This window comes from Nematostella vectensis, chromosome 5, assembly GCF_932526225.1.
Source record: "Nematostella vectensis chromosome 5, jaNemVect1.1, whole genome shotgun sequence".
NCBI lineage: Eukaryota > Metazoa > Cnidaria > Anthozoa > Actiniaria > Edwardsiidae > Nematostella > Nematostella vectensis.
The window spans coordinates 8158221-8181280 of NC_064038.1; the positions used below are offsets into that span (position 1 = coordinate 8158221).

Below are 23060 nucleotides of genomic sequence, written 5' to 3' on the forward strand. Positions count from 1 at the left end.
ACTCTTATAGTGTTTGTAAATATATAACCGCCAATAAATATATTGTTTCGAGATAATGTTTGTAAATATATATCCGCTGTAGATAAGGGACGGAAATATACCGTAAAATCCTGGTAATAGGCCCCAGGGCTTATACTTTTCAAAGACCCTTTTTTGGGGGGGGAGGGGGCTTATATTCGGGGGGGGGGGGGGGGTTAGGGATTTTTGCGGCGTCTCTATGGTGAAACATTGACCATTGTCTATGGCATTTTAAATACTGTGTTCATGGCCCGTTTTTTTTTTTTTTTTTGTATAAATATTATTCAAGCAGCCATTACTTGTTCAAAGAATGTAAAAATTGCTTTTATACAGCCCTCCGAGTTAACCCCCCGGGGGCTATATTCGGTGGGGGGGGGGGGGAGGGAGGGGGGGGGCTATTATTGGAGGTTTTTTTGCGTTTCAAAGGTGGGGGGCGTGGGGGGGGGATTTTTATCGGAATTTTACGGTATTATATAGCCTGCGTATCAAGGGTGAGGGACGGGGGGATAGGGGGCGAGACAGTGGGGAAAAAGCGAGCGCGCGACAGAGGGGGGACTCATCAGCCCTCGAGCCGCTACGCAGGCTATATCATCTATCAAGATGGTGCTTGTCTTGTAATGTCTGGAAATGTATATCTTTATTTCTTAACAACCATCAAATTAGATATGTATTTCGATGATTCGCTGTACATATCATCCACTCCCCCACAAAAGTTAAATTGTCCGTCCCTAAATACAGGGGGCATCACATATCCACTCTTAATCTTCTTGGCATTTATCTTTGGCAAAATATCTAAATGTTAAAATATGCTTTATCTAACTCCTTGTCAGAGTATGGTTTTCCTGTGGTGGAGAGCTCTACACTCGAACAGCCGTCTGGGTAATTCATACCGCTGACCCGCGCCTGCCATAGCTTCTCTCTTTCTTCCAGAAACCTTCGCCATGTTTGAATACACATCGGACTTTCTTGAACTTTTCAAGAGTTTCCCGGTCTCTGTCTCTATACTATGCGTTCTCCCGTTCGTTTTGCTTAGTGGACCGGTCTCGCCTGTAAGTGGGGCGTACGAATTTCCGGTTTTTCGGATGCAGCAGTTTGACTTACACCACCCGGCCGGTGAGGATGTTTTTTACTTTTGTCTTTTCTTTTCAAAGTAAGAGTTTGTCAGCTAATATAACCATCGTTCTAAGATATCAAGAAAAAATCCTAGAGTTATGACCACTAGCCAAGTTTATTTTAACAATAATCTTATATTATGGTGGAATCATTTCGAATTTTTAGAATCGTGTGGTTTGCTACTACGAACATGTGCCGATGCGTGCGCTTATTGGTCTTTCATGATTTTACGCTATTAATCTCCTTTCTGTATTTTTATGGCTTTCGATTCTTAATATCTTACGCCATTATCAGAAAGGACAGAAAAATACACTGTAAAAAGCCACTTGCATTATTTGTGGTGTAAAGTGGAAGAGAACTTTGTAACATTCCATGAAGCTAGGCCATCAAGACATCATCGTTATTTATGCCAGGGAGGGAAAAACAATTTTTATGTTGTTGTTTTTTGTGTTCAGTGAAACCTTAATTCTGTTATTTTCTATCATAAGATAAATTGATTATTTGATAGGATTTCTTTCTTCCCTAACAAAAGTAAAATGAAATGCAAAAAAAAAAAAAAAACTACAGTAAAATGTAAAAAAAAAAAAACTGACGCACATCATAAAACAGAGGTTCCACTGCATTGTTATAGTTTCGATGATGGGTAAATTTAATGCCTTGTAAAGAACCTTGCGTTGCAATGATTTGAGGTACCCAAAGAAACGAGAAACCAAGTTAATTTTATTGAAATGTTAAGAGACAACAAATATTATGGACTTACTAGATTACTCAATTAGATAGTGAAACTTGACTGTCCTCAGTTAAGTCCCCACATTGTACATCTTTATACCATTTGATGGACACATGTTCAGGTCTACTATACTATAGAAAGTCTCTTTGCTTAGAAAAAGTAATTGTTATTGTGCTTAGGCTCCCGAAGTGCTCTGGTAAACATGGAGGCACGCCCCATCTCTGGCTCTGCATTGACCAGACGTTGTGTGGTGTCGCGCCTCTCCGAGCTGTCCATAGACCGTGTCCGTGAGGTTATTGAACAGGGGGCTGGTGGGCTTCTGATTCTCCTTCCGCGAGATCTCTCAAAACTCAACCAGCAGGAAGTGGAGGTACTACCCTTTCTACAGAGACTACAATTAAAAGTATTTAACTCTATAGAAATTTCAGTCGACCAACTGTGTATTCAGTGAATTAAAAGTTTACTGTCAACCCTTAAATGGATGTAATTCCACATAAGAATTTTAAATTTGGCTGACAGAAGAGGGCACTCTAGGACACAAAGTTCATAATTATTTCAAGGTACACATACAGTATGCAGCTATACAATTTTCAGATTTTTCGCTAGAGTTGCATTGCATGGAAATAAGACATTTAAAATATTATCAACACAGCTTTCAATGCCAAAATACTAAGAGCACACAAAAAGAGAGAAAGTGATGATGTGAGAAAGTATGCAAGAATACCCACATTTATAGTATTAGTGGTTATGGGGAACAACCCCCCCCCCCTCATTTTTTACTTCTCCTAGAACTTGCAATGTTTTTTTCATAGTTACTGGCTTGTGACCAAATTAATATTTGTGGTTGATTTTTGGAAAAAAAAGTTGCAAATGCAACCATTTGCTCACTATCTTTGAGTCAAAATAGATCTTCAACTGATAAAAAACTGTAGCCCTCTAACTTAATCTTATTTGAAGGAGTGGCAAACCCTAGAGAAGGAGCTGCTGTCCCAGTCTGTTCCTGTGGCTGTGTATTTTGCTTATGAGGATGACTACCTGTTGGATGTGTACAAGCATATCAAGGTTGCCATAAATAGTGACCAGGCAAAGTCTGCTTTTGAAGGTATGCTGCATTAGATTGCAGATAAATATGCAATCATATATACAGATGGTCTTGGAAAGATTGATCACCAAAAAGGCATTTCCATTGTTTGAATATCACATTTTATTTCCACTTTCCAGGCTACGCATGTTACAGACTGTTACAGTGGGTTTCAAGTAGTTCACTGAATATCAGTTTATATTCAGTCCCCATGTACTGCAAAGTGGGCTACGTGACTGTGTTCTGTGACTGTGTACCTAACACAGCATCATGATCAGTTGCATACTTAAAGCCGCATTGTCACCAGTTTACTTCCGGTCGATTACGTAACAATATCCGATGATTTTTAACATAAAACGCGAAAAATATTACAAAATATTAAAAGCAGTGTGTCTATTGGAAGTTTCTTTGAGGATGTGATTGATAATTTACATCGGATGGCCTGTTAAATATCTCAGATTCTAATAGATTCTTTTGTCTTTTAACGGTTTTTTGTCGGACCTCCGGAAGTAAACTGGTGACAATGCAGCTTTAAAGGGACCCTGTTCTGTGGACATCTAATCAATAAGGACACTGCATTAGAAAATAGAGCTTTCTATTTTTTTTTTATAATTTGTCTGTTTGTTTTTGTCCACTTTGAAAGAGTGCACAGTATTCTGAGAAATGCCTCAGTAAATATTTTATAAATAATATTGTCATCATTGTATTTTAAGCCCTTCTGGGTGTAACCTCGGCCAGTGGATATCAGCTCGTATCCAGTGCTTCAGAGTCTAAAGCCAGGAAGGATACTACAATTACTAGTATTCAGGTATTCGCATCCACATTTATGCTGCCACTACATGATTTGTGGCAGATAACTTTGCATTTTTCTGATTTCTGATCATGTTCCAGGCCCACCTCACCCAAACTGACATTTTATTTTGTCGTAGGGGAAGCTTGCTGGCATGGGCGTGGATGAAAACCTCCCTACTATTGCCATTGTCGCTCACTATGATACCTTTGGCATTGCTCCTGTGAGTATAGATACAGTATATCAGTACTGCAGAGTATATCAGTACTGCAGAGTATATCAGTACTGCAGTATAAAGGCTGACTAAACATTCAAGCATGTTTGTCAAACATTGCATTTGATGCAAATGTCTGTACGTTTAGCCACCCACAAAACATGGCACTAAATTGGGTCCAAATGTTTGACATTAAAGTTAAGTGTACACATGTTTTATTGTTTAGCCACTCACCACACAAAACGTTGCTTACATTACGTGCTTTTATCCAATAACAGCTCAAAATTCCCATGGCGCCACTTTGATTTCTCGCGTATCATAACTAGCGTGTTCTTGTTTTATGAAAATGTTTTCGTGTTTATCCACCTTGCCAAACATGCTTGCATGAGAGTTCAATTTTAATATTTGACATACATGTTGGAATGTTTAGCCAGGCCTTAAGGGGGGGGGGGAAATCTGACAATTACAGTAAAAAGATGGAACTAAGGCATAAATTATCAAATATTAAGCTTTCCCCTTTTATTAAAACTCCCATCCAAGTCCCCAGGTTTTCTAAACAAGCATTAATAGTAGGTTTATGATTTGTGTGTTGTACTGATGCTGTTGTTATTGCTTGTTCAGAGTATTGCAAATGGCTCTGACTCAAATGGTAGTGGCGTGGTAGCACTACTTGAACTAGCAAGACTCTTTTCAAGGTATCCATGGTTACAGAAGCAATAGGGGACTTGCGCTAAGAGACCACGTGACCTTCCTGGTTGGCAAATTCAAAACAAAATAATCACTGATGAAATGACTGCGCCTGTCACACTAGAGAACAACAAAATAGAAATCTTTAAATAAAACTAAACCCTTTCTTGAAAAAAAGGATCCTGTGTTTTTTTTGTAGCGTTGAATAAGTTTTTGTTGCTGTTATTTTGCCACTAAAAGTCTGAGCAAGTGCTAGTTTGCCACCCAAACACTCACATGATCTGCTAGTGCAAGTCACCTGTTTGAATAAATTCTAATTGCCTTTTTATATAAGAAACCATGCATTATAAACACTGAGTGTTTGATTTTTTTCTGCCAGACTGTATGCTGATCCTCATACTCACGCCAAGTATCCTTAAATGAACAATAGAATGCTTTGCCTATTACAGGTACTACCTAGGAAGTGGCATGATCACAATAGAATGTCTTACCTATAACAGGTACTACCTAGGGAGTGGCATGATCACAATAGAATGTCTTACCTATAACAGGTACTACCTAGGGAGTGGCATGATCACAATAGAATGTCTTACCTATAACAGGTACTACCTAGGGAGTGGCATGATCACAATAGAATGCTTTACCTATAACAGGTACTACCTAGGGAGTGGCATGATCACAATAGAATGCTTTACCTATTACAGGTACTACCTAGGGAGTGGCATGATCACAATAGACTGCTTTACCTATTACAGGTACTACCTAGGGAGTGGCATGATCACAATAGAATGCTTTACCTATTACAGGTACTACCTAGGGAGTGGCATGATCACAATAGAATGCTTTACCTATTACAGGTACTACCTAGGGAGTGGCATGATCACAATAGAATGCTTTACCTATAACAGGTACTACCTAGGGAGTGGCATGATCACAATAGAATGTCTTACCTATAACAGGTGCTACCTAGGGAGTGGCATGATCACAATAGAATGCTTTACCAATTACAGGTACTACATAGGGAGTGGCATGATCACAATAGAATGTCTTACCAATTACAGGTACTACCTAGGAAGTGGCATGATCACAATAGAATGCTTTACCTATAACAGGTACTACCTAGGGAGTGGCATGATCACAACAGAATGCTTTACCTATAACAGGTACTACCTAGGGAGTGGCATGATCACAATAGAATGTCTTACCTATAACAGGTGCTACCTAGGGAGTGGCATGATCACAATAGAATGCTTTACCTATTACAGGTACTACATAGGGAGTGGCATGATCACAATAGAATGTCTTACCAATTACAGGTACTACCTAGGAAGTGGCATGATCACAATAGAATGCTTTACCTATAACAGGTACTACCTAGGGAGTGGCATGATCACAACAGAATGCTTTACCTATAACAGGTACTACCTAGGGAGTGGCATGATCACAATAGAATGCTTTACCTATTACAGGTACTACCTAGGGAGTGGCATGATCACAATAGAATGCTTTACCTATAACAGGTACTACCTAGGGAGTGGCATGATCACAATAGAATGCTTTACCTATTACAGGTGCTACCTAGGGAGTGGCATGATCACAATAGAATGCTTTACCTATAACAGGTACTACCTATGGAGTGGCATGATCACAATAGAATGCTTTACCTATTACATGTACTACCTAGGGAGTGGCATGATCACAATAGAATGTCTTACCTATAACAGGTACTACCTAGGGAGTGGCATGATCACAATAGAATGCTTTACCTATAACAGGTACTACCTAGGGAGTGGCATGATCACAATAGAATGTCTTACCTATTACAGGTACTACCTAGGAAGTGGCATGATCACAATAGAATGCTTTACCTATAACAGGTACTACCTAGGGAGTGGCATGATCACAACAGAATGCTTTACCTATAACAGGTACTACCTAGGGAGTGGCATGATCACAATAGAATGCTTTACCTATTACAGGTACTACCTAGGGAGTGGCATGATCACAATAGAATGCTTTACCTATTACAGGTGCTACCTAGGGAGTGGCATGATCACAATAGAATGCTTTACCTATAACAGGTACTACCTAGGGAGTGGCATGATCACAATAGAATGTCTTACCTATTACAGGTACTACCTAGGAAGTGGCATGATCACAATAGAATGCTTTACCTATAACAGGTACTACCTAGGGAGTGGCATGATCACAATAGAATGCTTTACCTATAACAGGTACTACCTAGGGAGTGGCATGATCACAATAGAATGCTTTACCTATAACAGGTACTACCTAGGGAGTGGCATGATCACAATAGAATGCTTTACCTATTACAGGTACTACCTAGGGAGTGGCATGATCACAATAGAATGCTTTACCTATAACAGGTACTACCTAGGGAGTGGCATGATCACAATAGAATGCTTTACCTATAACAGGTACTACCTAGGGAGTGGCATGATCACAATAGAATGCTTTACCTATAACAGGTGCTACCTAGGGAGTGGCATGATCACAATAGAATGCTTTACCTATAACAGGTACTACCTAGGGAGTGGCATGATCACAATAGAATGCTTTACCTATAACAGGTACTACCTAGGGAGTGGCATGATCACAATAGAATGCTTTACCCATTACAGGTGCTACCTAGGGAGTGGCATGATCACAATAGAATGTCTTACCTATAACAGGTACTACCTAGGGAGTGGCATGATCACAATAGAATGTCTCACCTATTACAGGTGCTACCAAGGGAGTGGCATGATCACAATAGAATGCTTTACCTATAACAGGTGCTACCTAGGGAGTGGCATGATCACAATAGAATGCTTTACCTATAACAGGTACTACCTAGGGAGTGGCATGATCACAATAGAATGCTTTACCTATTACAGGTACTACCTAGGGAGTGGCATGATCACAATAGAATGCTTTACCTATAACAGGTACTACCTAGGGAGTGGCATGATCACAATAGAATGCTTTACCTATTACAGGTACTACCTAGGGAGTGGCATGATAGCCAGAGACAGGGGCAAAAAAATAGCAAAGTTCAAATTGTAAGGTCGTGTTAGCTTATATTTGCTTGATTTTTCGCATAGAAGTTTCTTATGTAATATAAAACAAAATAAGCTTTAGTATTTTTTGGTAGATAATCCATTCTTGAGATATTGCTAATTGTAAGACTCTTGATTTGTCTGAAATTGCCCAGTTTGGGCGAAATTTGCTACTTTTTTCATGATCTATGGCAACTTTGCTCAATCATATCTCAGGAACGGACCATCTACCAAAAAATACTAAAGCTTATTTTGTTTTATATTATGCAAGGAACCTATAGGCAAAATATAAACAAAATGTAAGCTAACACAACCTTACAATTTTAGTTTTGCCATTTTTTGCTCCTGTCTAACCAGCAGTATAGGCTCTGCTTCTTAAGCTAGAGGGCCAGGGTGCCCACCATGGTCAAGTCAGCTTTGGATTTGTTTCTAGAAAGCTGGCTGAATAACTAATGGAATTCTGTCTCTAGCTAACCAATTTACAATTGGGGGAGTTAAAGATTTACTGTAGAAAGTGAAGCCAAGTTTCTGTAACTAGCCACATAACGTAGAGCACATTTAATTTGTGTTAACTCCATGGCAGCACATATGACTTATATGATGGTCTCAGATAAGTATAACTCATTATACCAATCCTACCACTTTTGTTACTATCATACTGATGAGATAATGTAGGGTCATTACTATCATACTGATGAGATAATGTAGGGTCGTTACCATCATACTGATGAGATAATGTAGGGTCGTTACTATCATACCGATGAAATAATGTAGGGTAGTTACTACTGTATCATACTGATGAGATAATTTGGAATCTGGCCTTGTAAGATTAACCTTGACTTGTGTGAAGGTCACATTTAGTGTTTTTGTTGTCTGGTGGAGGTAAATTCAACTACCAGGGAACAAAGAAATGGTTGGAGGATGGTCTAGACAATCCAGGTTTGTATAGTAAAAAGCTGTGACCCTAATACAATATGTGCAAATCATACTTATCAAGTTCCGTCCCCCACTCTGAATGAAACCCCTGCATACCATTTCAAACTTGTGTGGATTTATTTCACACATCAATATAACTGCCTATTTCACATTTCTCTAGAGATAGACTAGGTAGTTCCAAGGGTGGGATTGCAGCATTTTTTTTTGTCAGAAAAAATGTTATGTACAATTTGTGTATATATGTTGTGTTTTATTTTTAATTGTTTCACCCTCCACTCCAAAATATATCACCCTCCACACCAAAATATCTCATTGTTCATCCCTATTAGTTTCCTTGTAACTTTTGTACTTTTTGGGCTTTTGAGCTTGTTAAAACTCACTGGTTGAATAAAAATTTTGCTGTGGTTTGCTTTCAGAGCAAAGTGTGCTGAATGATGTGGACTTTGTGCTGTGCCTTGATAGTATAGCCAAGGGTGACACCCTCTTCTTACACGTCTCCAAACCACCCAAGGAAGGCACCAAAGCCTTTGATCTTGTTGAGGTGAGACAACGTTTGTTTGAAATTGCCTTTAAAATGCAGTTCATACAGTGCTTCAAGCTTCAGCTTATTAGCAGTGCTATAGATTGACTAGATAGGGGAGAGGTTGAGGGGTCTTATTACAATACAAAATTCGATAAAATAACGCAATACTGCAGAAATATCACAAACTGCATAAACAAGGTTTTTAAGAGCATGTGCAACGCCCCCACATTTCCCAGGTTTCCCAACGGGCAAATTCCGCGACCCGCAGGACTAGTTAAAACAGCAAAACCACAATATTTTAATTTTTACTTCAATACCGTTTAAAAAGCAAAACCTCGCATCTTGCAATGTTTTGGAATACTGCATCACTGCATGTTTTTTGCTCTTTTACCGCAATATCGTAAAAAAAAAACAATATAGCAGCCCCCTGGATCGCGTTGTACTGATTAATTTTTGTTTTATTTGCTTTTCAGGAATTCAAACATGTGAGTACTTATCTACTGTACTTCTACTTGTAAAAAAATGGTTTGTTCATTGGCCTAACACTTATTTTATAACCAATTGTGGAAGCACGGGTGGCCTAGTGTGTTAGCGCGTCGGCCTATCACCGCTGTGGCCCAGATTCGAATCCTGGCTCAAACTGGGGATTTTTTCCGGGTTCCTGCCTTGATTCAAATTTGTGTCACAAGTGAGTTGAAGTTATTCTCCCGTGTTTCCAGTCTTCTCGGATAAGGACACTAAACTGGAGGTCCCATCTCTTCAAGCTGCACTACACTAACTGGAACCGAAGGGATGTAAAAGAATCACTGGGGATGCAATAACCCCTCTGGCAGTGACCACCCCCATTGACAGTGCTTACAAATGTTTAAAGGGCCACATGTTAATTGCTTAATATACAACCCTTTATAAGCAAGGATTATTGTATTGTATTGCAATGGTAATGGTGTCATGTTACCCCCAGTAATCCCCTCCTCAAGCTTTCAATGTCAGCGTTGTCCATGCTTATGCTGACTGTATGAGGAGGGCATAAAGATGCATTGTAAAAAGCCATTACAGTTAGATATTAGCTGTTAGTGGAAGAGAACTTTGCTACATCTCCAAAACTCTCTTGATGATCTCTGAATGTTAAAAGCCTACTGTTTGATAAGCAAAGACATCTTATTTTAGCCATGTCTATTCTGTCATGGATGGTTAAACAGGTCACTTCACAGCGTGCAATTGATAAAAATTACACTTTGACACTTTGTATCTATCTGGGATACATACATGTCCACAAAATGAGATATTCAACACTATTTGTTTTATGCAACAGTAGAGTGACAGGATTTATTACACTTTGACACTTTGTATCTATCTGGGATACATACATGTCCACAAAATGAGATATTCAACACTATTTGTTTTATGCAACAGTAGAGTGACAGGATTTGCATCTGAACAGTCATTGTTGAAATAAAGATGTTCATTCTATTTGGCCATTTATACCAGCTATAGTTTTGGTTGTTTTTAAGTAATTTTGCCCTGTAAAAAGCAACAAAATCCCTTTCACACTGAGAAACATTTTTTATCAGGTATCAGAAGCCATGTTCCCCCAGCTCAACTTTTCCACAGTCCATAAGAAGATCAACCTTGCTGATGACACCCTGTCATGGGAGCATGAACGATTCTCTGTGCATACCCAGAGATTGCCAGCAGGCACTCTGTCTCACTATGAGGACCCCACAGCCACTGGCAGAGGCTCGATATTTGATGTTAGGTAATTTATAAAACTCAAATTCCAGAGGGTGGGGGTGCAAGTTATTGGGAATGATTAAGAGTTACTGCTGATATATTTAAAGGAACGTGACAATGTATATCCTTATTCATATCAAGAACTCATTCTAGGATAATGCACCTTATACAATAAGAATGAAGGTCAATCATTGTTTCTAATTTTGAGTAGAAGAAATGAGAATAATATGTACTATATACCCTACAGTCAAGGTAAACAAAATGTAGTTTGCAAGGGGTTCAACTTATGTATTTGAGGTTTGTGTTTATAGCAATCCAAGCTCAATTCAAATAGGGAGTTATCTGAGTTGAGTTTTACTGCTCCTTACTCTGTTTGCAAAATTGAATTTTCTTGATATTAGTTTCTGAGAGAATCATGAGAGAATATATAATATATAATAAAAAGGCAGACCAAATCATATTTTTATATTATTCCTATAAGAGTGATTATCAACTAACTGGTTGGTATTCTCAGGTCCCCTGCACATGATTCCAAGCTAGAGACAAATATCAAATTCATAGCAGAAACCTTAGCAAGACACATCTTCAATCTAACTCACAAGGTTAGTCTCTGTGTGTTACTACTTATTGCAAACAAGCCCTATGAGTTGATGGAGTCCCACGTTACCACCCCACAATAGATTTTCTGTACAACAGTAACCGCTCCTATTCATTGTCATGTTCTTACTTGGGCTGGTTTAATACATATTTTAATTTCTTGTCTAAAATAGACACAGAAACATCTTTTAATACACCAAGAAGACCTGTGTTGTCACCTCTTATTCAAATTTGTGTTGTCATCGCTAGTCAAATGGTTGTGTTGTCATGGCTAGTCAAATGGTTGTGTTGTTGTGGTGTTGTCACTAGTCAAATGGTTTTGTTGTTGTGTTGTCACTAGTCAAATGGTTGTTTTGTTGTGTTATCATCACTAGGCAAATGGTTTGTGTTGTGTTGTCACCAATAGTCAAATGGTTGTGTTGTCACCACTAGTCAAATGGTTGTGTTGTCATCACTAGTCAAATGGTTGTGTTGTAAAGGCTGTTGTAGTGTTATTTGATATCCTGATAAAATATTTCTTTTTCTAGGACTATCTTTGAAATTTCACCACTTGTCACTAGTCAAATGGTTGTGTCGTGCTGTCATCACTAGTCAAATGGTTGTGCCGTGCTGTCATCACTAGCCAAATGGTTGTGTCGTGCTGTCATCACTAGTCAAATTGTTGTGTCGTGCTGTCATCACTAGTCAAATGGTTGTGTCGTGCTGTCATCACTAGCCAAATGGTTGTGTCGTGCTGTCATCACTAGTCAAATGGTTGTGTCGTGCTGTCGCCACTAGCCAAATTGTTGTGTCGTGCTGTCGCCACTAGCCAAATTGTTGTGTCGTGCTGTCATCACTAGCCAAATGGTTGTGTCGTGCTGTCACCACTAGTCAAATGGTTGTGTCATGCTGTCACCACTAGCCAAATGGTTGTGTCGTGCTGTCATCACTAGTCAAATGGTTGTGTCGTGCTGTCACCACTAGTCAAATGGTTGTGTCGTGCTGTCGCCACTAGTCAAATGGTTGTGTCGTGCTGTCACCACTAGCCAAATGGTTGTGTCGTGCTGTCATCACTAGTCAAATGGTTGTGTCATGCTGTCACCACTAGCCAAATGGTTGTGTCGTGCTGTCATCACTAGTCAAATGGTTGTGTTGTGCTGTCATCACTAGCCAAACGGTTGTGTCGTGCTGTCACCACTAGTCAAATGGTTGTGTCGTGCTGTCATCACTAGTCAAATGGTTGTGTTGTGCTGTCATCATTAGTCAAATGGTTGTGTCGTGCTGTCACCACTAGTCAAATGGTTGTGTCATGCTGTCACCACTAGCCAAATGGTTGTGTCGTGCTGTCATCACTAGTCAAATGGTTGTGTCATGCTGTCACCACTAGCCAAATGGTTGTGTCGTGCTGTCATCACTAGTCAAATGGTTGTGTTGTGCTGTCATCACTAGCCAAACGGTTGTGTCGTGCTGTCATCACTAGCCAAATGGTTGTGTCGTGCTGTCATCACTAGTCAAATGGTTGTGTCGTGCTGTCATCACTAGTCAAATGATTGTGTCGTGCTGTCACCATTAGTCAAATGGTTGTGTCGTGCTGTCATCACTAGTCAAATGGTTGTGTCGTGCTGTCATCACTAGTCAAATGATTGTGTCGTGCTGTCACCATTAGTCAAATGGTTGTGTCGTGCTGTCATCACTAGTCAAATGGTTGTGTCGTGCTGTCATCACTAGTCAAATGGTTGTGTCGTGCTGTCACCACTAGTCAAATGGTTGTGTCGTGCTGTCATCACTAACCAAATGGTTGTGTCGTGCTGTCATCACTAGTCAAATTGTTGTGTCGTGCTGTCACCACTAGCCAAATGGTTGTGTCGTGCTGTCATCACTAGCCAAATGGTTGTGTCGTGCTGTCACCACTAGCCAAATGGTTGTGTCGTGCTGTCATCACTAGCCAAACGGTTGTGTCGTGCTGTCATCACTAGTCAAATGGTTGTGTCGTGCTGTCGCCACTAGCCAAATTGTTGTGTCGTGCTGTCATCACTAGTCAAATGGTTGTGTCGTGCTGTCATCACTAGCCAAATGGTTGTGTCGTGCTGTCATCACTAGCCAAATGGTTGTGTCGTGCTGTCATCACTAGTCAAATGGTTGTGTCGTGCTGTCATCACTAGCCAAATGGTTGTGTCGTGCTGTCATCACTAGTCAAATGGTTGTGTCGTGCTGTCATCACTAGTGAAATGGTTGTGTTGTTAAGGCTGTTGTAGTGTTATTTGATATCCTGATAAAATATTTCTTTTTCTAGGGCTATCCTCGAAATTTAGAAGTTTTCCAAGCTGGCCTTGTAAGTAAATATTTTTTGGTGACTTTTTTCATGCATGCCAAGTGATTACTTTTCTGTGATTCTACAGCAGACCTGTACCTAACTGTTTGTCTGTAGCTTTTTTAGTTACAACTCTTAACAGCGCAACTCTGTTCTGTCTTTCTATAGCTTGCCTCCAATCAATTTAGTCATACCACACCATTCATTGTAATGTTGCTTGCCTCAAGACTCACTTGACAGCCCTGGCATGTTTTGTCATTCAGGAAGTAGATAGTGAGTTTATCAAGACATGGATGGACTACCTTGGATCACAACCAAGAGCTGCACAGCTTATACAGAAGGACCATCCAATGTTGGCTGGACTAGAAACAGTAAGACAGACACCCAGTCCTAGACAGACAAACAGATTGACCCAGATAGATACACACATACAGTATCCTAGACAGACAGACACACATATGGCCCTAGACAGGAAAACACAGCATCCCAGATAGACAGACAAACACAGCTGAAAACAGAAAGGCACACACTGCTCTAGACAGAAGCACACAGCTTCCTAGACAGACAGACTTACAAAAACTGCACTAGATAGACAGTTAGATGCACACAGCTTAAGACAGACAGACACTCAACAGAAGTACACAGTGTCCCACAGTAGACAGGACAGACAACTGAGAACAGAAAGGTTAACAGACTCACACTGCTAGACAGACACACACACAAAGATTCTTATGCAGACAGTTGCCAAATTTGTAACTATTTTTTATTTAGGTTTTGACCAAATTTGTGAAAGATGTTAAAAAGATAACAATGAAGGCTGATAAACGGTAAGCAACACATTTCCCTTACAAGTGCTGATGTGTTTTGTCCTGATAAAATGTTTTGCTCTTTATAGAGACCCTGAGTTTGTATTCTACGATCAATTTGAAGCAAAGATGTCAGCCTATAGGTACAATGATGTATTATTATTATTATTTTTATGCTTCAACACTCAAAATAACTATTTCCAAAATTGAATGTATTCTTATTCAGTATACTCTGGTACTTTTAGGCTTATATATTAGGATTATTATTATATAATTGAAAATCTCTTGATTGTTCAGGGTCAAGCCGGCTATATTTGACCTGTTCTTGGCTTTTGGTATAGCTGCATACCTGGGAATCTTCTATCTAGTAATGCAGGTAGGCGATAATCGTGATAATAAAATCATACTGAAATACATGGGCACACGCAAGGGGAGGGGGGGGGGCTACATTAGCTGTGTAGCATGTTTTGGCGATGGTAGAGAGGAGGGCTAATAGGTGAAAACATATCATGTTGAAGGTTAGCTTTGTAGCATGTTTTGGTGACGGTAGAGAGGAGGGCTTATAGGTGAAAACATATCATGTTGAAGGTTAGCTGTGTAGCATGTTTTGGTGACGGTAGAGAGGAGGGCTTATAGGTGAAAACATATCATGTTGAAGGTTAGCTGTGTAGCATGTTTTGGTGATGGGTAGAGAGGAGGGCTTATAGGTGAAAACATATCATGTTGAAGGTTAGCTGTGTAGCATGTTTTGGTGATGGGTAGAGAGGAGGGCTTATAGGTGAAAACATATCATGTTGAAGGTTAGCTGTGTAGCATGTTTGGGTGATGGTAGAGAGGAGGGCTTATAAGTGAAAACACATCATGTTGAAAAATTGTATTCTGCTTCAATAAATAACACGATTATTTAAGTTCAAGGCAATCATTAAAGTTTGTTATGTGACGTAGTAATATGGATAAAGATATGTGAACTGGAATTTCTAGCTTTTTTTTTTCTAACATTTTTTAATTTCTTCCTAAGAATTTCCCTGTATGGTCTGACCTACTTAAAAAGCAAGTGGGTACATTGAAAGTGAAGCAGATCTAACAGCTTGGTACTTTCAAATGATGCCAGAGAAGCGTGTTATAGCTACAGATAAAGCTAGACAATCTAAACTCGAAACACAAATGAACCCTGATGAAGAACCAGGAGTTGGTGTCAATGTGAGCTAGGACGTGCAGAATACCAGTCGGACTCCCTTTGCTCGTAGATGAGCGGTGAGGAAGCGTTGAAATCTGGGCCGAGCAAGTGTGACGTCACATCTCTTAACCACCACAGGGAACCCTATCAGAACGCGTGGGGTTAGGCTGTCCTAGATGCTTTTACTTGGCCTAACCTGGAGGAGCATTAGCTTTTCTTATCTTTTTTGTCACAAAGCCCTGATTTGTGAGAATATGGGTTTGTAAGCTATTCTTTGACCAGTCTTTTTGTAATAATAATAAAATGGAATATAATAGTGTTTCTGGCTTTCTATTTGCTGTTTAGTCTAGACTTAAAATGTTACAAGTGTAAAACAGTAACCAGAAGCGCGAATCAATGAGACACCATAACAAGCCATTTTGATATTTTGCGCTCTTTTGGAATGGTTTTACATGGTCTTTCACGAGCGAATGCTGACCCCAAAGCAATGTAAACACCTGCCCTGAAGTGAGACCACGAAAACAAGCCGAGAATTGCGAATAACAAGCATAGCATGGCACGTTTCATATGAACGAAGAAAGAACATATGTATTTCATCTATATCACGCCAAGATAATTAAATCTTATCACATCATAGCCGCAATACGATAAAATAATACTTGGCCGCCGCTCGGAGGGTATTCGGCAGCTCGTCACGTGTTCGGCTATACAAGAACCTCATCCACGGTAACACTGGGGCCTTCTTTCGCAATTTTTATTTTCTTTTGTGTGTGCGGTAAGACAGAAAAAAAAAACCCTGGAATTTCGAAGATGCTAGTCTCCTTCGCAGCCCCCATTGTGTTACTGCGACCGCTGGGGGCTGCGAAGAAGACTACGAAGATGCGAGAACCTCTGTGCAACTTATAAACATGCCCAACGTTTTGGAACTGCACTTGCATTTAATGTTTAAGTTCATTCCAAATACAGTGCCACTAACCATTCCCCCTCCCCCCCTTATTCACCAACCACTACTCAAAGCACTCATACTCTGTTTTACATTATCTCTATTATCGCGCCTCGATCTCGTGCTCGCTCCAGCCTCCCCTCGTTTGGTCCGCCTCATCCTCTGTTGCTTCTTGTTCAGATTCCTTTTGACTCGATTTCGAACCTCGGCCGCATCTATGGAGGCTCCTGGAGCGAGTGTATGCGTCTCTTCTGTAACGTCATCGCCGTCGTTAGCTTGATCTGTGACGTCATCTGTGATGTCACGGTAGGGTCTGTGCGTTTTGTTGACGCGGCTGAGGTCTTCTAGGTCCGAGTCTTCAGAATCCTCAGACACGGTGCACGTGGCTCCTAGCGGTCCCGCGGTGTCGAGGTCGGTCGTTTTTGGTGGCTCTTTTTCGTTGTCTTGATTCTCATCTGACAAATGAGAGAAGAGGACAACTTAACGAGTTTTTTTTTTTTTTTACGGTTTCGCAGAAAGAGGCGCTTCAAGCCAATGTTTTCTAGATTATCTAATACTTCCGACTTCTAAACAAAATGCTTTGACAATTTGTCATTGAAGATTATGTTATACAATGGGATACCTAAAATCTGCTTTTTTTTTGGGGGGGGGGGGGGGGGTAATTTTTAGGGGTAATTTTACTTCCGGTGTATTTCTAAGGAATTTTTTGTATGCAGGTATATTTAGGGGTATTTTTCGAATTTTTCCGACAAGCATCCCTTCACTTTTACCCCGAAGAACCCCACTCCAAATAGACTTAGAATAACAGCAATCTTCGCACCTCGCGTTTGTTTGTTCTCTTGACGGACATCTTCGTCCACTGGGTCCTCACCATCCTCGTCACTTCTCGCCCCTTCTTGATCCTCTTCGTCCACTTGGTTTCGAAGTTGGCTCAGTTCACCCGCTCCCTCCTGTTAGAGTGATAAACGCAATACATTAGCTGTAATAACGCTGGACTTGCGTTGAGAAATCACGAGACCTTTTGGGTGGCAAATTAAAACCAAAGTAAACACAAAAATGAAAAAAAAAAATTCTTTATATGAAGCTAACCACTTTCTGGAAAAAAATATGGCCTTATTCGTGAGCGCTAAATAAGTTTGCTTTTTGTTGCTGTTAATTTGCCGCTAAAAGCCTGAGCGCGCGCTAGTTTGCCACTCCTATTGACTTCATTAAGGAAGGGCACAAATGAGGGCAAAGTTGGAAAAAGAAGTCAACATTTTACAATCCTTTGCAAGCAATTTAAATCAAAGTTTTCGATGGAACGTGAGCATACGCTTAATATGTGAAAAGATATTGTCCTTTGTTCTCATGTCAAATTTCATGGTCTATTATCATGAATCAAATATTTCCCCGACTTCAACACACTTTGATGTAAGAACCTTGGACTTCGACTAGCCGTTATAAGAACCTCAACTTCTCGGCCGGAAGAGCTAGCGTAAACTTCGTAAGAATAAATATCACTGGTTGTCTGAGTGAGACCCTCAAACTATTCATAATGTTCAGTCACGGGTAACACAAGCTCATAAGGGACCAGGGGGTAGAAATACAGTTAACATATAGGGGGGGAGTAAACCTAGAAATTTGTATGAAATTGTGAATAAATGACACTGAAGCTTGCACCGTCTAGTCGTCGGTGTTGTTAGTGCCCTGGTGGAGATTCGAGAAAAAAAATTCTTACCCCTCGTCTCCTTTGAGCTTGGGTTACCTGTGGTTTAGTTGGCCTGGTTGTGGAAATGTATGTGATGTGTAACTAAGAATACTAAATCCCTCAAAATAGCCATGTGCTTCAGTTGGCCTGGTTGTGGGCATGTATGCAATGTGTAACAAAGCACCACCACCAACCTCTTCAAAGCATTTCTCCATGTCTTTGGTGAAACCACTAGCCGATACCTCGACATCCAGATCGTACATTCGCCTGGTTAACAAAACATAGTTGAAGTAAAATGTGACACATTGGGCTCAGAGGTGCTGTGCTATCAATGTTGCATGGTTTGTGAAACCCATTATCTGGGGTATCATATAGACGGCCATAGCAGCCTGAGCACAAAAAAGACAAAAAAAAGGGACATCAATTAAACTGGGGTAGATTCCATACTTGTCATTCCATAGAATTGTAGAAAATACTTCAGGGGCCCTATGGCACAGACACATACTTTATGTCTGAAAACTTGGGATGCAGCTCGCTCTCGTAGTTGAAGCGCCGGAGGAAGAAATCTCGAATACACTGCACATCACGATCGAAATACCTGGAATCGTAAAAAACAAGTTGAGAGGCATTAGTAGGTCAAGATAATGTCTGAGGATAATGGTGGTGTAGCAAAATCTAGTACAGAATATTCTTCTTTTATGGCTAAGTGGAAACGCAGCTTCTGTTCTCCCAACCCAAATCCCATCATCCGAGGGAAGTTGTTTGAGAATGTCCTTGTCATTCAGGTAGCCACACATACATACCACTGAGCATTGAGGTGTGATATTGAAACCATCTGAGGGAAGTCGATGACAGTTATTTGATCTTTGTCATTCAGCATGAGGTTAAACTCATTAAAGTCACAGTGAATAAGTCCAAAGCTGGCTAACTTTACGATGAGCTCCATCAGATCACTATAGACAGCTCCTGGGTCATTCAGGTTATGCACTTGGCACCTACACATACAGTCAACACAGGGTATTAATCACTAAGGATGTCCACACGATAAAGCATAAGGGCATTCACACAAGGGACACCTGCAGTTTGGGAGGAAACTGGCCTGCCAGTTTCAGGAAATTTCGCCCCATACAATTAGCATTTACACGTAAAGCATACAGTAAGATAACATCAATTCCTAGGGATACATATACAGTAGATTGGGAATGAAACAGGCCTGGTATATCTGGCTCCATACAATTAGCATTTACACATACAACATACAGTAAAATGACAATCAAGGGACACATATACAGTAGAATGGGAAGGAAACAGGCCTGGTATGTACACTTGGCATCTATACACACATTCAAAGACAGGACATTGCTCACTAGGGACACATATACAGCAGATTGGGAAGGAAACAGGCCTGGTATATCTGGCATCTATACACACAAACCACTGGATCTGCATTATAAAAGCAAGGGTAAAATTAAATACTTGATTTATTTGCTTCAGCTTACAGTGGGTGACCATTAACTAGCTCCATGACTACAGCATGTCTGTTGAAGTCAATAGGCTTGGGAACCGGGTAACCATTGTCATACAAGGCCTACAAAGAACAAGCCTGGATTAGAATTACCTAGGGACTAGCCATTGAGTATATGACTGCATTCATTCTTGCTTGGGATTTTTTACTGGAATTTTACTTTTCCCATCAAATGTTTTTTTATTCTTTTATCAAGAGATTAAAATGATTTAAAATGGTTAGAAGAAGTGTTATGATTTCACAAATTTTCAAGTCAATGTAGAAAAATGAATCAACTAACAAACAATTTTTAAAAAGGGAACACACTTTATGGTTCATAGTTCTCTTCCTATATACACCTATTTAAATAAAGGTTGTCAGTGCGAACAGCAAATGGCAATTGCAAATGGCAGTTCTACCACCGAAAGGTGTTTATGGGTAGTAATTATTTGTAAAAATAAAGGTGATAAATAAATTCAAGTGATGTCAGAACCATATATTAATTACATTAAATGGACAGTCGTATGTTTTATTTATGCTTTTTCTGAATCTGGAACAAATATTTTGGGATCCATGGGTCCTTTCGGTCGTAGAACTGCCATTTGACAATCGCCATTTGCAATTTGCAATGACGTTTTTTGAAATGGTTTATTCATTCTTCGGTTGCAAAGGTATGATGGAACACTGACTACTCTACCTTCATGTATGCAAATTCCTTCATTGCAGCAAGACGGGAAAGATAAAGCCATGATGCACTGGAGCGCTTCTTCAAGTAGTCTCTTTTTTCTTTCAATTTGCGAAATGATGTTCGACCAAGCCTGGGGAAGATTATGCCTTTAGCTCAATAGTAGCAAATTGAGAAGAGACTTTAATTGACAATTTTTTTGTTTTGTACTCTTTGTTACTTCTCGTTAGCAATTAAATAGAATTAATGGATAAAATCTCAAAGTGACTTTTTGTTATGGAAATGTAATGTATATCAGTTAGCAAGGTTGTATCTATATCAAATACAAATTCCCTTAGAGAGTCCATGTGCTGAGTCAAGGGAAACAGATCAACAAAAAATGATGACTCATGCAAAAATTTGGGTTTGTGAAAGCCATGTGAATGTTTAGAAGCTCAAAATTTGTTTCCCATAAGACTTATTTAACTCAGATATAAATAAACATTTGATTAGCATATGTTCATGTGCTGATTCAAAGAAAACAAATCATAAGTAAAAAAAAAAATTGTGTTTCTAAGGGAAGGGTCATTATTACACACACAATAATTTTAATTCTTTTTTTTAATTCTTTTTTGGTCACCTATGGGAGAGGGTCACCATTTCTGGCTTTAGATTGGGGGAGGGTCGCAATTTTTGAACCAGAAATAAATTCAACCTAGCAGCCCTCTCCCCCCCCCCCCCCCCCCCCCAATAAATAATGACCTTTCCCAAAAAGTCGTGCGAATGTTCAGAAACTCAAAATTTGTTTCCCATTAAGACTTATTACACTCAGATATAAATAAACATGGTTTACAACACATGGGTTATCACAGTGCAACCTTATTTGAAAATGCCCTCGGCTCTATACTGTGGAATAGAAGGACAGGAATTACATGGCAGAAACATCTCACCTATGAAGCTTGAGGGCAAACTGTTGATCCTCCTCATTGGCAACAATGTAAATGTCTAAGGATGTGGAAATATTGTCAAATCTTAAAGGTAATTTCATGGGATTAAAGGATTCCTGATCAACAACTCCTTTGTCATTGTTTACAATTGAAAATACTGTACAGCAATTAATTTGCAAGATAACTTCAAAATAATCATCCACAATTGAAGGTAATACTTTATAAACAATATTTGTGATTAAAAGTTTCTCATTACATGCTTGAATTAACAGATGGAAATGGATATTTTAAAGTCACTTAGTATTATGTGGGCAGCACAAAATGGTACCATGATTGGCCTTCTTTTTGGCCTTGTCTCCTAGACATTGTAAATATTAATTCAAAATCACCTGAATTTTTAGGTAATAGATGAAAATAACATTGCAGCAATATCTTGTGTTTGAAGCTAAAATATCTTCTGGTTTTATTTAAAGATCTCCAAATTTTGCAAAAAAAAAAAAATCTATCAAGAAACTAAAATCACCAAAGGGATGGCATACCTACAAACTTTTTAATAAGGGAAAATGTGTATTTTCCAAGAATCAAGCAGGTATCATGCTGTCCTATACAAAAAAAATTAAGATCTCTAGAGAATACATAAAATACCCCCTCCTACCTGACTCTTTCCCAACACCAATCTGGTTTCCAACAGAGTAGACAATGTCACGACTTGCCAAAGCTTTCAGGGCAAGGTAGTCATAGCCAGTATAGGTCAGTCTGTATCCTTCCACTATTGAATATGAATACAGCACGGTGGATATCAAGGGTACGGCAGCATTATTATGGATAGAGTTAATGAACTCACATCCATATGGATGAAAGCAAATTACCCTAATAGGCTGATTCTATATCTCAGTTTGGTAGTCAATTTGCGAATACTCCTATAAAAGAGATTTTACAGTCTTCAAAAATAAGATAACTATAAGTAACTTTAAGTTACCTTTGCCGTGATCGTAGGCAATCAGCTTGTGCTTGACGAGCTCTTTGATGAGTTTGTGACACCCGCCATGTTTCAATGCTGCAATTGATGCTACTAGTGGTGTTGGTACAATTTCGTGGTTTTTCATTCCCATTTCAACCTAAAAACCCACAAAAATATGAAGGGTGGCTTACTCATACCTTACATTAGTCATATAATTATACTAAGTAACACAAGCTACGAGAAGCAGTGTTTACCGAGAAAGGAAAACGAAAAAAAACTCAAAATCGCCAGGAAACTTACCGCTGTCAGAACACGATAGTCCTCTCTCGAAAGATATCGCACCATGGACACGTTCAACTTGCCCATTTTCACCAATAAAATCGAACGTTAAACGTGTGTGGAAATTTGTTCTGTTCTACTGCAGTTTCTTCAAAACACATGAAATTCTGCACACGTGACCAGTCTGGGGATACCGCAGGCCATTTGAACCGTGGGCGAAACATTAATGAAATTATGACTAAATAAATAAATATATATACAAATCATTTAAATTAAAGACATTTAAATTCCAGGTGATTCCAGGAAATTACTTTCGTATTAAA

At 39.5% G+C, this 23060-nt stretch overlaps 2 protein-coding genes across 2 annotated transcripts; one reads left to right on the forward strand and one right to left on the reverse strand.

Annotated features, from left to right (window-relative positions):
• The first annotated feature begins 918 nt into the window (after positions 1–918).
• On the forward strand, positions 919–16071 carry LOC5505961 (nicalin). Its single transcript, XM_001626657.3, has 18 exons — positions 919–1131; positions 2041–2231; positions 2819–2963; positions 3656–3750; positions 3872–3955; positions 4568–4641; positions 5013–5042; positions 8543–8631; positions 9045–9169; positions 9625–9636; positions 10723–10907; positions 11397–11484; positions 13752–13790; positions 14033–14140; positions 14541–14596; positions 14665–14718; positions 14873–14951; positions 15594–16071. Exons 1-18 carry the CDS (start codon positions 960–962, stop codon positions 15657–15659), a joined length of 1692 nt encoding a protein of 563 aa, XP_001626707.2. The 5' UTR covers positions 919–959; the 3' UTR covers positions 15660–16071.
• Positions 16072–16670: 599 nt separating this feature from the next.
• On the reverse strand, positions 16671–23032 carry LOC5505962 (serine/threonine-protein kinase RIO2). Its single transcript, XM_032374347.2, has 11 exons — positions 22759–23032; positions 22477–22615; positions 22153–22266; positions 21501–21555; positions 20584–20704; positions 19882–19970; positions 19186–19377; positions 18888–18980; positions 18577–18649; positions 17516–17645; positions 16671–17150 (listed from the first exon to the last, which is right to left on the reverse strand). The coding sequence occupies exons 1-11, from the start codon at positions 22822–22824 to the stop codon at positions 16750–16752; spliced, it is 1473 nt and encodes a 490-aa protein (XP_032230238.2). The 5' UTR covers positions 22825–23032; the 3' UTR covers positions 16671–16749.
• Between the last annotated feature and the right edge of the window lie 28 nt (positions 23033–23060).